Consider the following 17,499-nt stretch of genomic DNA (forward strand, 5'->3'; position numbering starts at 1 on the left):
TCACAATTAAAGCAGAACCACAACATATATTGAGTATAATTTGATGTTTTAAAATTATTATTTATTTATAATAAGCCTTGAACTTAGCTGTAATGACAGACTTCTCTTTTAAAATAATATCTCATTGTTTATCCTATTCTAAACGCAAGGGATATAACAGTATTATAGCCCATGAACTGGATACACCAAAGTGAAAGTTTTCAAAATTATAAATTTTTCTTGTGCTGTTGAAAATCCCTTAGAGACAGGAATGGATTCAGGTATTCTGGGGTCTGAAATGTATATAATCTTGGTCCATTTAATGTTTCTATAACAGAACACCTGAGGCTAGGTAATTGATAAGGAAAAGAGGTTTACTTAGCCAATGTTCTGCATCCTGGGAAGTTACAAGAAGTGTGCTGCCAGCATCCACTTGGCTTCTGGTGAGAGCTTTTCATGCTGCATGAGAACATGCTAGAGAAGGTCAATGGGGAAAACAGATCGTGTGAAGAGGCCAAACTCAAGGGACATCCTGGCTTTACAACAACCACTCTCATAGAAACATTTCCATGACAAATTCAGTCTTGCAAGAGTGAGAACTCACTCAACTGCAGCAATAATGGTACCAAGCCATTCATGAGTGCTCCATCCCCATGACCCAAACACCTCCTACGAGGCCCTACTTCCAACACCACCACACTAAGGATCAAATTTCAACATGAATTTTGGTGGAGACAAATTCAAACCATAGCAGCTTGGGAGTCCTCTTTAAGAAAAGACTTATAAATATAAAATCCTTGCATTGGGGTCCTGAAGTTTAATCTTCATTAGATTCATGGTAAAACAGTTTCTAATCTTCTTAGTACTTTGGACCACAAATAGGTCCACTTTTGACCTATTTATACTGCTCCAGGGGAAGCATAAAAAGAGTACCAATCTTTCCTTCCTACATGCTGAAAGTATCTCCAGCAATGCACAAATCTACTTTTGTAATGGAGAAACCTTCATTGTAAAGATTTGTAAATTTTATAATCGCTACATAAAATATGTAGAGAGAAGTAGCAGCGGTTAAAGATGGAGATGCTTCTGGGGATATTCCTTCCGAAATTAATTAGCAGGAAAATCTGACCTAGGACCTACCCCATGCTGGAGAGACATGGATGAATTTATGGGATAAAAATTGCTACTTTGGCCATAGCTGCATTTGATTTTCTGAATTTCTATTGAAAAACCATGAAAGCTAAACTGTAATATCTCCTGTCTCACTGTCAGGAGACAGGATTGAGCCTCAACTCCCCTCACCCCCCCATAAATATATGAGTGGAAAAACCTGACATTTTCAAGTCACGAGTGTTTGTTTCCAAGCCTTGAGCCAGGAAAGGAGTAGATTATATCTGAGTTTTGGCAATGATCCAGCAGGAGTAGCCTGAGGATCACACGAGAGGAACATGCAGCAGCGTGTTCCAGTTTGTGTTCATGCTTACGAGAGTCATTAGCCTTTGAAATGAATTTTCTAAATAGTAAATCCACTCTGAAAGTGACTTTTAAATTAAAACCTTATTTTACACACTCACCACCTTGTTTGCCACAACTTCTTTTTCAACTACCGATAGTTTCACTCACTGAGTACTTGCTATGTGCTAAATAAGTTGCTTCCAACATTCGCCTGACAAATCGATATTGAGAACCCACCATGTGCCAGGCTCCTCCATGGAGACGAAGGCTGAGCCTGTGAAGTCTTGGTGCAGGTCTAGGGCTGAAGTATCTGCCCAATGCACTGCATACCATCATGCATTTTGAGTCCCCAGGCAGCCTTCAGGGGAGACAATCACTGTTATCCTGACCTTGGCTTCTTCTCAACCCCTCTGAAACTGAAAAAAAGCTCGGATCCTAACACTCCATTGCATTCTAGAACATGTTATCCCAGTGCCATCTCTATCAGCTGAAGGAGGCTCAATTTACTTACATTTTGTACTGCACAAAATAGACACTGCTGTTGCCAGTAAGTGCCCTCCCAGGCTGCCATTGCAAAATGTTGTGAAAATTTCGGGACTGAAATTGTACCCTCTGAGGCTTCAGAGACTCATGCGTTGACTGAGTTCCTAAGATAATAAGAGAAGGAAGCACATTGAACGTTGCTTGGAGCACTGTTGTTCCCAGCAGTAGTTTTCAATGGGATACCTGCATCAGGATTCCCTAAAGTAGTTGCTCTAAGTGCAGATAGTAGAGGTGGAGCCCAGAAATCAACATTTTGAATCTTCAATGCAATGATTTTGATGCACGCTAAAGTCTCAGAATGATGAGTTCCAGATCATAAACATGTATATGATATCTTCCCACCCTATTTGTCAGGCTGTGGGGGAAGTAAATTGCAGTAAAAAAAATATTGCTCTTATTTTATTCCCAAATAGTGATGGAATATAATGACTGAGATGAAAGACCCACACTAAGACCACCAACCGTCTTCTTAGGAACCACTACATTGGTACTACTCAAGCAAAATTTGCTAGGGATCATTTCTGGCTCCAGGACCTCAGCCCAGCACTCAGTCCCTCCTTCCGCAGGTTCTTGCTCAATCTCTGGGTCCTGCTTCCAGGTAGGTCTGCCTTTGCTGTCCCACTCCTGAATGGCTGTATTTACCTGCCTGCATCCTGGCTCCAAGTATCCAAGCATAATCCCTCAGATGAAATGGCCATGCTAATGAGGAAAACTGCCCAAGACCCTGCTGGGGGGTAGTGTTTCTGAGACTAATCATGGCATGGCATGGGATAATTTTGCACTGGCATGACTTGTGCTTTCTTCCTCAAATCATGCAACATAGGTGGTACAAACTCGCTTGCCTTTAGTCGCATGGAGGCAAGAGAACTTTGGCAAAATTTTATTTAGGGTTCAAGGTTTTTTATAAGGGATAAGAAGTTGGGCAGAAGGAGGAGTCAGGAAGCATATCTTTTTTTTTTAGATGGAGTTTCACTCTTGTCGCCCTGGCTGGAGTGCAGTGGCGTGATCTCAGCTCACTGCAACCTCTGCCTCCCGGATTCAACTGCCTCAACCTCCTGAGTAGCTGGGATTACAGGTGCCCACCACCATGTCTGGCTAATTTTTTTGTATTTTTAGTAGAGACGGGGTTTCGCCATGTTGGGCAGGCTGGTCTTGAACTCCTGACCTCAAGTGATCCACCCACCTTGGCCTCCCAAAGTGCGGGGATTACAGGCATGAGCCACTGCACCCAGCCAGGAAGAATATCTTCTGTTTTCTCCCTGACCTCATCTTCTGTCACCCCGACCGCTGTGTTTGCAGTGTTGACTCCTTCACTTGCTCCACCATGACCCCAGTGACTCTGCCTTAGGGCCTCTGCACTGGCTCTTCCCTTTTCCTGGTCTGCTCTTCCCCTGGATTTCACATGGCTCATTTCTCCACCTCCTTCAAGTCTTTGCTCAAATGTATCAGGTTATTGAGATGGTTAAAAAAATGCTTCCAAGCCCATGGTCTCAGCTCTGAACTTTCAAGATTTGTTATTTTCAAATGAACAAGACTGTTTCCTCACGCCTTTCTTCTTACCAACCAAATAGTGTGAATACTATTATTTGTTTTTTAATTTGTTTTCACTTTTATTGTTTGGACCACCATCAGTGCATCAAATGGTGTTGTGTTCTTGGAAAGAGTCTACAGCCACAGTTGATTTTGCTCACAAAAATCACTGCCTGATCAGTCATCTTTAAAACATAAAAATTCCAGAAGTTTTCAGGAGATGACAGGCACAATTTCCTGAAGGCCTGCCTAGAATTGATTTGCTAACATGAAGATAGATGGCTTAATGCTCTTAATCTCTCTGTCTATGGATTTCTTCTCTCATTTTTGTAACATCAGTGCTACCACCACCAACAGTAATAACGCTGCACCAGGCACTGAGGGACTTTTATCTGCATTCACTCATTTAATTTGCCCAGATCTTCTGTGAGGAAGGTACTGTGCATTATGGTCTTCCTCTTACAGACTGAAAAAACGAAGCCTTGGAGACCTGAAGGAGATTGCCAGGCAGCAAATGGTGAAGCTGATTTTGTACCCAGACAGTCTGAGTGCAGAGCCTGCTGTTACCCTCCAACAGAAAACCAAGAGCAAAGCCATGGGAGAGAGGAGCTAATGAAAGAGGCAGACCAATTAGAAGCTGAGGCTATACTTTATCTTCTTCCTTCTTCCCTCCTCCTCCTCCTTCTGGCCGGCATTCATCAAACATTGAACATATATGAACATTAACTTATATTAGGCACTATGTTCAAAGCTTTACAACTTACTTAATTCCCACAGCCACCAAGTAAGGTAAATATTTTTATTATCGCATTCTACAGATGAGGAAGCTGAGGCTTTAAAAAGTTGCATCTCTTACTCGAGGTTACAGGTTTGGTAAGATGCAGAGCCAGGAACATTTTGGTAGCATTTGAATTCCTGCCGTATTTTGCTAAATGTGCCCTTGCTGTTACCAAGTACCAGAGTCTTCTCAAATCCAAACACTTCTGGAAGATGAAGGCTTGAATTGCTTTTATGTATTAGTCACTGGACAACTGCACCATCTTGGCAAGTTACTTAAATCACTTACACTGAGAGGTACCCATCTGTTAACTTGGATTCTTACAGGCTTGCTCAGAAGTATGTGGTGCTGATAAGATGCTCTACACTCCTGCAGTTTCCTCCACGAATACCAGAAGCAAATTCTCACCTGTTGTTTGTGGTCCCTATCCTGTGCCAGGCACTTCTCTAAGCATTTGGCATATATTAATTGATTTAATCTTCACAGTGACCTAGAATCCCCATTCTACTAATAAGGAAATTGAGGGTGTTAAGTAAATTTCCCAAGTTTTCTTAGATGGTAAATGGCAGATCTGAAATCCAGACCATGATAGTTTGGCTTAGGAGCCTGTGCTGGTAACCACCATGATTTAGTGTTCCTTCAAGGTAAAAGACATTCTAAGGTGAGTGAGAGCCAGAGAGAAAGAGAGAGGGAGAGAAAGAAAGAGGGAGGGAGGGAGGGAGAGAGAGACAGAGAGAGAAATGGATGTACATTTGTTCTGTATGAAGTCTCTGCACCCTCTAGAGAGCCTTTTCTTTAGTGGGAACTCATTAAGTACCTGTGGGGTCATTCAAGCTGCAGATAGACACTAACCCCATGCCTGCTCTGATCATTTAGTGACATCAAAAGCTGCAGCCTTTATAAAGTTCAAAAAAGCACCAGTGCCATTTCCAACAGATCCTTGATCGGACTCAGATGACAAAGCTATGAGCAATTAAAAAGAAACAAAGCACTTACCTGCTACACCAGTAAGGAAGAAACTGATGAGGAAGCCTAGAAAGCAATGTTTAGGCATCATGGTTGCAAGTGTGACTGTTCAGGCAACCAGTGTTCCTTTTAACCAGCTCAGGACCAAAGAGGAAACTGTAAAATCCACAGACAGACAATCACTCCTGGGTTTAAGGCAGATGGTTCCTTGAAGCAACTACAATTTTATTTTGATACTACATTATATTATTTTATTTTAGGAAAAATATGAAAGTATAAAAATCACTTCAAAAAACATTTGCTGTCACTTTTATGTGGAAGCTCGTTTTATTGGGAAGCTCATTTTTTTGTTGGGGCTTCATTAGCTGCAGAAAGGCAAAACACTGAGGATGGGCAGACCTGAAGGGCAGGGCAGTGCAGGGATTGTGCAAGTGGCAAGCAGGTGAGTGAATGAAACGACTCGTGGGGCCTTAAGGGAATCTGGCCCCAGGAGGCGGAGAGGCTTCCAAGGACTAGGACTTGGCTGCCAGGGTGATTTTGAGTAATGTGCTTGGCAGTTGCAGCTATCGGGGCCCCTGGCAGTGGTTCAAAGCAAGAGGGGTCTATCGTTGATTCACTCTTCTTCCTCTCTTTTTGGTAGCTCCCCAATTAATCTCCCTGCTATGCCCCATACCCTTCCACTGCATCTGGCTCTCCACGGAGCTCCCTGACGTACTCTTCAGCCTTTCCCACTCCATAGTGGTCCTGGGCTCCATTTAGCTAATGCCTCTTCCTCTTCCATTTTCACACCCAGTTTCCAGTGAGCTGGAGAAGGATTTTGAGCCTGTCAAACCACATGATTCCTTAAAAAGATGAATGGGGAAGACACTCCTTTTGAGCTACATTAGATCTTTTTCACATTGTCTTTGAAATCTGATTGAAGCAGGTCATCTGTTCTCTGTCTATGATTCATTATATCATTCTTCTTACCATTTTTTTTTTACTACATGTGTTTAGAGATACTAAAATTATACATGAAAGAACAAAAAAGTCATGTTCCATAGTGAGCAGGTCTGTGCAAACCTACCCTAAAAGTCCAAGGAAGCTGAGAGGTCAAAGAAAAAGGCTGACATATCCAGTTTCTCAGAAAGAAACATTTCGTAGGGACTTATGAACAGAGCCATGTGTGTGTCCTGGACAGTGGCAAGACAAGATGGTGGACCCTCATGCCATTACCCTGTAGACCTGAGGAAGGAATTAAGGAAATCAACTATAACCTAATAGTAGTAGTAGTAGTAATAGAAATTTTAAAATTCTCTTACAGTTGCTGCAAAGTGTGACCCCCACCCCCTTACACTCAAATTAAAAGGGAATATTAACAGCCTGTCTTCTCTCTGTGGACAGTGGACCTTATCTATACTCCCCAAATCCGCATTCCTCAAAGTTTATTACAGGCCCAGTGAGTTCCTGCATGACTGCGGGGTCACAAGACTGATAAGTTTAGGTTGCAAGACATGTCTTTCTCAAAATGTAACAAATGTTGTAATGCTGCCTTTGTTTCTTGCTTCTGTATCTTGCTTCCTGCCTCATGTAGTTCCCACCTTAAGATGTTTAAAAGTAGGAAAAGCCCTTTGTTCAGGGCTCAGACTTTCTGGACATATGTCCTACTGATCACCTTAATTTAGTAAACTCTGCTGAACCTTTTCTGGTCTCTCCAGTCTTTGATTGTCCCACAACATTTCCGGGGGCCAGTCCGGGATTGGAGATGGCAGATTTTCTGTCTCCTTTGCCTGTGGGTTAGAGCCCCAGGACATGGGAAATCTGGGGTCCTTGGTGCCATCGGGAGAGTTTTAGGCCAGAAGGAGAACAGCCCTTCCACATTCTGGAGCCTTCCTCCAACAGTGCAAACGGAACCAGTGGAAAGGGTTGCAGGACAGTCACAGGAACAGCGCATAGACATATGAACTGCAGTAAGGTTTGGGCCCTAAGGCAAGACCCGTCCCATAAGGATGGAAGGGGAGCCTGGTCACCTCCAAGGGCATGACAACTAGTCTGACCCGAGGGGGTTGGGGCAGTGGGAGAGGCCCATTGATTCAGATGAAACTCACACCCTAACTGACACCAGACATAGTGGGGCTCATGAGTCGGTCAGAAAGGAAAACCATTTTGGGGATGGGGGAGGTGTGTGAAAGTGTGTAAAAGAGATGGTCTCGGGAGAGACCAAGGCGGGGTTGATGTGGGGAGGCACAGATCTCTTAGCGTGGACTGTGTGCTCCCAGGCGAGTGTAGGGAAAAACCAGACCTAGGACACTGCATACGGCCCATAGGACCAGCTCCACAGCTGCAGCTAGCTGTGACAGGAATTAAGGCATGCTCCTGGCTAAGCCGTGTCCGAACCTCCTGTAATAGGACCCAGTCTGGTGGATCCAAGAGTGAAAGTGAGAGTGAAAGTGCGTCACGAGGGAGGAAATGGGAGGAAAAGCGTCAAAGCCTATTCCACTGGAGTGCGTGCTGAAAAACTTTAAAAAAAGTTTTAATGGTGATTATGGGGTTAAGCTAACTTCACAGAAACCGAGAACTTTTTTGAGATAAAATAGCCATCTTTTAATGTAGGGTGGCCAGCTGAGAGGACAATAGACAGGGAGATAATTGGCTGAGTGTTTCGGGTGGTCACCAGGCTTGGAGAACAGCCTGGGCACCTGGATCAGTTTCTGTATATTGACTCCTGGCTAAGTATAATTCAGACCCTCCCTAAGTGGCTGCAGGCCTGCTTTGAGATCTACTGTAAGACTCTAATGGCCAAGACAAAACCAGGAACAACAGAAAGAAACTGCAAGGCATCAGAAAAAGAAAAGTCACAGGAAAAGCAGTAAAAACCTGTCCTACAGGCCCCACCTGAAGAGTTAGAAGTCCCACCCCACTATGCACCAATTTATCCACCTCTGGCAAAGCTTAGACAGAAGGCTGCCCCGGCTGCCTCCGGAGACTCAGACTCAGAAGGAAGCACCCCTCAGGCAACACCACGCAGAGAGGAGCCAGAGCCCTTGACTGAAAAACCAAGGGAGGAACTCCAGGGTGATGAGGTCGGCCGCCTTAGGTCGGTCTGTGCCCAAGCAATGCAGATGCCACTCTGAGAAACATGGGGACAAATTTATTTGAATGCACAGAATGAAGTCCAAGGGGGAGAACAGCTCTTCATTTATCAGCCCTTCTCTACTACTGATCTCTTAAATTGGAGACAACATACTCACTCCTATAGAGAGAAGCCTCAGGCTCTTATAGATCTAATGCAGCCCATTTTCCTAACTCACAATCCTACCTGGGTTGATTGCAAACATTTTTTTCTGTCGTTATTTAATATGGAAGAGCACCGTAGAGTTATACAAGCTGCTCTCCAGTGGCTGGAGAAAAATGCACCTTCAAGCACAGGAGATATCAGGCAGTATACACAACAAGCACTCCTGATAGAGGCTGACCCAGGCTGGGACCCTCACCAGGCTCAAGGGCTACAAGTTTGCAGCAGTATTGAGTGGCACTCCTAAATGGAATAAAGGCTGGAGAGAAAAAGGCCACCAATATCGGAAAGGTCTCAGAGGTTCGCCAGAATCCACATAAAAGTCCCAGTGAATTTTATGAGAGGCTGTGCGAGGCTTACCAGTTTTACATGCCACTTGACCCAGAGGCTGCGGGTAATCAGTGTATGGTTAATGTGGCATTTGTAAGCCAGGTGCAAGAAGACATCGGAAGTTAGAAGGGTTTGAAGGTGTGAATATTACGCAGCTTATCCAGGTGGCTACTAAGGTGTTTGTAAATCAGAAGGAGGAGGCCAAGAGAAAAGCTAGATGCAGAGCTAAGGAAAAGGCAGACTTGCTGGTGGCGGCCTTAGTTGGAAGAGAAACTGGTTTTGTGAGAGGATGTGGTCGTGGTCGCAGTCATGATAGAGGACACACTAGGTAAAACCAGGAAGCTAAGCCAGGACAAGAGGGCCAACCTAGGCTTAAGAGAGATCAATGTGTGAGATGCAAGCAGATGGAACACTAGAAGAACGAATGCCAAATTTTCCGGTGCCCTTGTTAGGAAGAGATTTCCTCCAGAAATTGCAAGCACAAATCTCCTTTATACCAGAAGGGGACAAGACTCTAAATCTAGGTCAAAGAAAAGCCATGATAATGACCCTTACTGTCCCAACAACAGAGGAATGGTAATAATTTGGGTGCCCCACACGGTTGTCACCCTGATGGAGCAGAGGGGACATTGCTGGCTTTCTAACCCTAGAATGTTAAGATATCAAAGACTTTTGTGTAAAATCCCCTGCATAACCTTGGAGACTATGAATACTCTAAATCCAGCCACACTGCTGCTGATAGAATGGGCGGAGCATGGAAAGCCCCCATTGTGTGGCCCAGGGTATCACTGTTGTGTGGAAACTGCGGATGAAGTTTTCTCAAGCTGAAAAGACTTAAAGGACTAGCCCTTAAAAGACCCACATGTTAAATACTTTGCTGATGGAAGCAGCTTCATATCTAAAGGTTTATCAGATGGGCTGGATATGCAGTGGTAACACTGAATTCAGCAGCTGAAACCTGCCCTCTGCCGGCCGGAACTTCAGCCCAAAGAGCTGAGATAATAGCTGTCACTAGGGTGTTGCTTTTGGCCAAAGAAAGTCGGTAAACATCTATACTGACTCAAGGTATGCCTTTGCCACTTTGCATGCCCATGGAGCCATATATAAGGAAAGAGGATTGTTAACTACTGAAGGAAAGGAAATCAAAAATAAAAAGGAAATAGAGCAGCTCTTAGAAGCTGTATGGGCTCCAAAAGAAGTAGCAGTCATCCATTGCAAAGGGCATCAAACAGGAGGGCATGACAAGGCTAGAGAAAACAGAAAGGCAGAAAGAGAAGCCAAAAGAGATTCAATGACAGTGATAACTAAGAAGGAAGAGGAAACACTTACCATGCCCTTATTGAAGCTTCCTCTTACAGAACCCCCTAACTACTCCTCTAATGAAAAGGCTTGGTTTGAGCAGGAAAGTGGAAGTTACCAGAAAGGAAGTTGGTGGAAGTTCTCAAATGGGAGGCTTGCCAGCTATCCCAGAAGCAATAGCCCCTGGTTCATAAAACAGTTTCATCAAGGAACACATATGCGAAAAACTGCATTAGAGACTCTTGTAGGATGGCATTTCTATTGCTGAGCCTAACTGCCATCACTCGAGCCATTTATGAGTAATGTTTAACTTGTGCCCCAAACAATCCACAGCAGGGGCCAACATGGCCCCCAGGGATTCAAGAAACTGGAGCTACACCCTGTGAAAACCTGCATGTGGGCTTTACTGAGCTGCCTCTAGCCGGAGGCTACCGGTACATGCTAGTGTTTGTCTGCACTTTCTCAGGGTGGGTCGAGGCATTTCCCACCAGGACAAAGAAAGCTCGGGAAGTAACCAGAATCTTACTAAAGGACATTATTCCTAGATTTCGACTGCCTCTAACTTTAGGATCAGACAATGGCCCAGCATTTGTGGCAGAAATAGTACAACAGCTAACACAGAGGTTAAAAATCAAATGAAAACTGCATACAGCTTATCACCCACAGAGTTCTGGAAAGTTGAAAGAATAAACCGGACACTCAAACAGCCGTTAAAAAAGTTTTGCCATGAAACTCATCTAAGATGGGATCAGGTGCTGCCCATGGTCCTTCTCTGAGTCAGGTGCACCGCTACTAAATTAACTGGGTATTCACCCTATAAGATAGTGTTTGGCTGACACCCTGATCATAACTCAGATAAAAGGGGATTTAAAAAATTGGAGAATTAACCTTAAGAAGGCAAATGCAAGCCGTAGGTGAGGTCTCGCAGGAAATGCAAGGATGGGTAAGAGAAAGAATACCTGTTAGCCTCACAGATGCAGTACATCCCTTCTAACCTGGAGACTCTGTCTGGGTCAAACGATGGAACCCAACCACTTTAGGGCCTTTGTGGGATAGTCCCCATATTGTGATCTTGTCTACTCCCACTGCTGTTAAAGTTGCAGGTATCATACCTTGGGTTCATCATAGCCGGCTGAAACCAGCAGCAGCCACCATCCAGGACCAGTGGACAAGTCAACAAAACCCAGACCACCTGACATGGCTGATCCTGTGGTGAAACCAAGCCACTGCTGGCAAGGACAACTGCCCTGCTTCAACCACACCAGAGGCTGGTTGGTCCATGCACGGCTGAAGCTTGAGGAAACATCGAGCCCTGTTCTAGTCACACAAACGGAAGCTGACTAGTCTATGCATGGCTGAAGCCTGAGGAAGTCAATGATACATAAGTAAATGTAGACTAAATTTACAAACATAGTTATACTCTTACTTGTAGTAATTATTTTGCTGTCAAGTTATCTTTGCAAATGCTGCCAAGCTTGTTGCCCAGAAAGGTGCCCATGCATAGTATAAGTTTAATCATATTAGTAATACTGAAGCCACTGACACTTTCACCTATGGTTATAAAAGGGGACCAGGATGACTGTCATCACTGTATGATAGAAGCCTGGTCTGGAAAAGGTGTGACTAAAACTCTGTTATACCAGACCTACTGTGAGTGTACAGGGACTCATACAGGAACTTGTTGTTTATAACCAGACTAGTTACTCGGTCTGTGATCCTGGAAACGGGCAGCCCCAAATATGTTATGACCCAGAGTTCTTGCCCTATGACTTCTTATTTGAACTCCAAATTTGGTGAACCCCTAATGCCATCATATACAAACCCCACAGAAACTGGGGTCAGTAAACTTGTAAACAAAACGCAAGTATTCACTTACTTGCATAAAGGGCCCGTCTCCATATATTTTGATGCCTGCCAAGCTGCACGTCTCAGTAAACTAAATAATATTTGGACCATCCGTAAAAATCTAGGACAAGAAAGAGTCAGCAGAAGAGCCACCAAGGCCATAATAGGAGAGTCCAAAAAAGAGTGCCCTGATTGTGATAATCAGTGGACCACACATGAATTTAATCAGCACCTATACACAGGAAGGGCTGCTCTGTTTGCCAGCCAAGAGGAGAAGATAGGGTAGACAACTGGAACATGCTACCCACTCAATCTGACAATACTGAAGCCAAATATGCTTTCTGGACTAAAGGGCATAAAGGATGACTAACCTTTGATCAGGCAGGAGCTCTCCTAGGACTTGGTATTCCTCTGGTCATCACAAAGAAAACCCGAAGGACTCAAGTTCAACTTAGCCCAATACAACAGTTCAGGTTTTATAAATCTTTCAATGAACACTTTAATCCTGAAGTATCAAAAACTCAAATTCCTCCTATATCAACTGAAAATCTGTTTGTCCAGCTAGCCAAAAGTATTGCTAACAATTTAGGAGTTACTTCCTGTTATGTATGTGGAGGTGCTAATATGAGGATCAATGGCCCTGGGAAGCCAGAGAATTGATGCTACAAGACAATTTTACCTTGCCTGAATTTGTTACAAAATTCATTGCAAATCCAAGTGTTTGGCTATTAAGGAACCCCATCATTGGAAAATACTGTATTGCCTGTTGGGGCAAGTCCTTTCAGAACCAGGTAGGGGAAACAACTTGCCTAGGTCAACAATATTTTGAAGAATCTGAGAACAGAACACAATGGAGAAGCTTTATAGACGATTCCTCTGTGTCACTTTAATCCCTTTTTGCAGTTCCCAACATTAAATCAAGCATGGTACCAATTAGATGCTCCAACTGTTTGGAGAGCACCTGCAGGGTTATATAGGATCTGTGGAACAAAGGCTTATCAATTACTAACCGATAAATGGACAGGGGCATGTATATTAGGAACAACAAGGCCATTCTTTTTGCTACTCCCCCTGCAGCAAGGGGAAGATCTAAGCTATCTGGTCTATGATGAAGGCAGAAAAAGAGTCAAAAGAAATGTGTTTACAAAAATAAGTACTGAGGAAAAAATAAATACTAACATTAAAAAGGACATTGAAATAGGGGGCTGGAAAGATAATGAATGGCCCCCTGAAAGAATTATCAAATACTACAGACTGGCCACCTGGGCACAAGATGGGTCATGGGGATACTGTACTCCTATTTATATGTTAAACCACATCATAAGGTTGCAAGCAGTTCTGGAAATTATAGTCAATGAAACAGCCCGAGCCTTAGACTTGCTAGCCATACAGGCAACCCAGATGAGAGATGCCATTTATCAGAACAGGTTAGTACTGAATTATGTTTTAGCTTCAGAAGGGGGTTTGTGGAAAACCTAATTTAACAAATTGCTGCTTACAAATTGATGACAATGGAAAAGCTGTCATGGAAATCACTGCCAGGATGCAGAAGTTAGCTCATGTTCCAGTTCAGACATGGTCTGGTTGGAACCCGAGTTCACTCTTTGGAGGATGGTTTTCATGGTTTGGAGGCTTTAAAACTGTAATACTAGGCTTTGTGGACATAATAGGTGGATGCCTACTGCTTCCCTGTCTCTTGCCATTTCTAATCGGAAGCATCCAATCCACCATAGACTCAATGGTAGATAGACATACCACCACCCGAATAACGGCTCTGCAAAAGTACCAACTGGTATCCCAAGATGAGTATGTACCCACTCAAGAAGAAATAGCTAACTGTGGTGCTCTTTATTAATCTACATTTGTGTCGAGCACCAAAAGGGGGAAATGAAGAAGGAATTAATGAAATCAACTATAACCTAAGAGTAGTAGTAATACAAATTTTAAAATCCTTTTAAAGTTCCTGCAAAGTGTGACCCCTGCCTTACATTCACGTTAAAAGGGAATATTAACAGCCTGTCTTCTCTCCGTGGACAGTGGACCTTATCTATACTCCCCAACTCCACATTCCTCTAAGTTTATTACAGGCCCAGTGAGTTCCTGCATGACTGCAGGGTCACAAGACTGATAAGTTTAGGTTGCAAGACATGTCTTTCTCAAAATGTAACAAATGTTGTAATGCTGCCTTTGTTTCTTGCTTCTGTAACTCGATTCCCGCCTCACGTAGTTCCCACCTTAAGATATTTAAAAGTAGCAAAAGCCCTTTGTTTGGGGCTCAGACTAGCTGAGCCGGTGATCACCTTAATTTAATAAACTTTCCTGAACTTTTGGTCTCTTCAGTCTTTGATTATCCCGCAACAGACCCAGGGCTTACATACCACTGGGAAAGGGCCTGCGTGATTCAGAAGGGATGTATATGACAATTGAAGTATGATAACATCAAGGTGGTTCTGACGTACAGGCAGGACTTATGACAAGTATGTGTTCTCATACAAGGAACAATAGATAAACTAGAAATCTTAGAAGCCTTCCTGGAAAAGGATTAATCAGAAGTCAACATGGCAGATTAGCATCTAAAAATGAAGTTGCTTCAGCCTCCACAAGTCATAAAGGTTTTTTGTTGTTGTTAAAAAGAGAGGCTCTTTAGATCAAAAGGGGAAATGTATACTGGTTTCTATTTTCTCTTGTATAGTCTCTTTCAAGTTCTTGGTAGAATAGCTCCTTTAGTAAGGAATAATGATGGCTGCTAAGCAGTATCCATCCATGCAGCTATCCAATAACATTTCACAAATATTTGCTGTCCTACCATAAACTAGGAATTGGTCTCAGCAGCAAGGATGCAGCAGCAGATAAGAGAGACATTGCCCCTGCCTTCCTTAAGCTTGCTTCTCAAGGGAAAAGTAGACAATAAGGAGCTACAGCAGGGTTACGACTTCTATTCATCTAACCTTCTCTGTCTTTTTCTTCTCCTTCTTAAATGGGAGACGAAAAGTTTCAGAAGCCGGCTTGCAAAGCCACTTTGCCTCCCACCCTCCATCACAACCATTAACCAAGACTAGAATGTAGGAGGGGAAGCAGGTAAAATGAAAGTGCTAAAAGGAGAGGGTTGGGTGCTGCTGATGTGGAGGAGGCAGAGTCTTCAAAGAGAAACGGAAGAATGGCCTTCTGCATACAGACAGGAGCAGAGGAGTTGTTCTCAAGTGTAGACCCTCCATCCCAACCCCATGACCCAGCACCTGTGAACATTTCTAGACACTCGGGTGCCTGAGACTGTGAGGCCTTGGGTGGAGCTGGGGCCACGCAGGGAAAACCTTATTCCTGATCAAAGGGTCTTAGAAGAGAGCCTATCAGAAATTTCCTCAGAAACCAGATCCCAGTGGACCAGGCCACTATCAATTTTCATTTAACAAATTTCAGTTATTGGAGGGCAGTTGCGCTGCATGCTTTCTGAGGCCAGCCCTACATGGAAAGGTTTGTGCGGATAACATCAGGTTTCCCAGTGCCTCTGTTCTACGGCAGTCTTCTGAATCCAGGCTTGTATCTCCTCCAGCTGAAGTTTTTGGTGCTTATAAGGTAGCTTCTGCTTTGAAAGAAGAAACATGCAGCACGTTTTATGTTCCCTTTTCACCTCTTCATGCTCCTTAGCTTGCAACCTTCTCAGCATTGTTATTCACTTCCCTGCTAATGTTTACCACTTCACATTTACTTTGGTATTTAAATGGGGGATGATAATCTGGGTTTGCACTATTGATGTTCAATAGCTTCAATACCAATAGATCTCATTTTGAAGCCACCAAATTGCTCCAAGTTCCAGCTAAGAATAAAAGGAAAATATTTAAATTCGAGGTTTTATGATGAGAGCAGCAGAGAACGAAATTGAGGTTTCCACTGGGTTGCTGACTTTGTCAAACAAATGAGGGGAAATTAGGGGGAGTGGGATAAGCAAAACATATTTAAGAACTGAATTCTCCCCAAAACGTGAGCTTTGGTGCTCTGTTAAATTTCACAAACCAGACCAGTTCTGTCGCTGTTCAATTAACTCTAGTTGTGTAATAGAACCTGCATAAAAGCCAACACTGTCAACAAGGCCTCAAGGTAGATGAAAAGATAAAATTAAATTCTAATTTCCCATCAATCTGGAAGCAGAAGAATTTGTACAGAATTGTTTCAAATGAAATGCTGTTTTGTTTGGGAAGTAAGAAAGTTTTAGTCACTAGGGGATCTCCGCTCTGCCTCCTTTCAGGCATGAAATGCTGGCTTCATTCCCTGCCCTCCCCCAACCTTGGCCCCACTCCGCAGCAGGGAGAGTCCACCTTGACGGTGACAATGGGTATTTCCATCATCGTGTTGACTCTGGAGAGAACTTGCTTAAGCCCCTGTCTTGAACAGATTTGATTCTCTTCTTCCTTTCTTCTTGTGGCTTCCAGCAGACCAACCATTTATCTAATTAAGGAATCATTGTTCATTGTTTTTAGGTGTGATATGGAATTTTGGTTATTATTTTTATTTTTTTTTAGAGCTACCTATTATAGTACTACAGATGAAATGGTGTCATGTCTGGGATTTGCTTCAAAATAATACAAAGGCCTGGGAAAGGGGATTACCATCCATGAGCTGATAATTGTTGAAATTGGGTGTCAGGTTTATTATACTCTACTTTTGTATGTACTTAAAATTGTTCATAACAAAGAAAAAAGATTTTTAAAGTTTATCTACAAGATGTGGCCAGACACGGTGGCTCACACCTGTAATCTCAGCACTTTGGGAGGCGGAGGTGGGTGGATCATTTGAGGTGTGGAGTTCCAGACCAGCCCGGCCAACATGGTGCAACCCCGTCTGTACTAAAAATACAAAAATTAGCCAGGCGTGACGGTGTGTGCCTGTAATCCCAGCTACTCAGTGGGGCTGAGGCAGGAGAATTGCTTGAGTCAAGGAGGTGAGGTTTGCAGTGAGCCGAGATCGCGCCACTGCGCTCCAGTCTGGGCAGTGATAAAGCGAGAGTCCATCTCAAAAAAATAAATAAAGTTTACCTACAAGATGCTGTCTTCCTTTTGGTAAATTTAATGCCATTTTAGTGTCAATAATAAGATCTAATAATTATGGGACACCATGTTATGTTTTTCCCATATTTTGTCTTTGTTAATCCTCTTATGAAGTCTAGGAGATTGGTATTATTATTCATTTGATGTTACAGATGAAGAAACTGAGACATAGATAGAGAGGTGGAGAGAACTTGACCAGGGCTCTATAGCGAGTAGTGGTAAAGTGAGGGCTGAAATCAGATCTGGTTAGCCTCAGGGCCTGAGGAGTATTATGAAACTCCTCTTGTGTTATTCTTTGCTTGTAATAGACATTCCATAAAGGGATAGAATGATGTCAAAGAACATTTGTCCATTGGCTTCTCGAATTGTTTATTCAGTCAAACAAATGTTTATTGAGCATCTGTTATATGCCAGGCACTGTGTTAGACATCGGGGATGCAGAAATGAACAAGACTACA

The 17,499-nt window shown here is 43.3% G+C and overlaps 1 protein-coding gene across 3 annotated transcripts in view; it reads right to left on the reverse strand.

The window, feature by feature from the left end:
- IL22RA2 (interleukin 22 receptor subunit alpha 2) overlaps positions 1-17,265 on the reverse strand; it is a 29,871-nt gene extending 12,606 nt beyond the window's left edge. For 2 of the 3 annotated variants that reach the window (XM_063707280.1, XM_063707279.1), the window contains exons 1-3: positions 17,034-17,265; positions 5,282-5,407; positions 1,946-2,081 (exon numbers count right to left, since the gene is read on the reverse strand). In XM_063707280.1, coding sequence (XP_063563350.1) covers positions 1,946-2,081; positions 5,282-5,342 — 197 coding nt within the window. In that variant the 5' untranslated portion in view covers positions 5,343-5,407; positions 17,034-17,265. Of the gene's footprint in view, positions 1-357; positions 454-1,945; positions 2,082-5,281; positions 5,408-17,033 lie in introns of all 3 variants that reach the window. The other variant, XM_004044738.5, reaches the window with a different exon arrangement.
- Between the last annotated feature and the right edge of the window lie 234 nt (positions 17,266-17,499).

The sequence above is a fragment of the Gorilla gorilla genome, chromosome 5, assembly GCF_029281585.2.
Source record: "Gorilla gorilla gorilla isolate KB3781 chromosome 5, NHGRI_mGorGor1-v2.1_pri, whole genome shotgun sequence".
Lineage (NCBI taxonomy): Eukaryota > Metazoa > Chordata > Mammalia > Primates > Hominidae > Gorilla > Gorilla gorilla.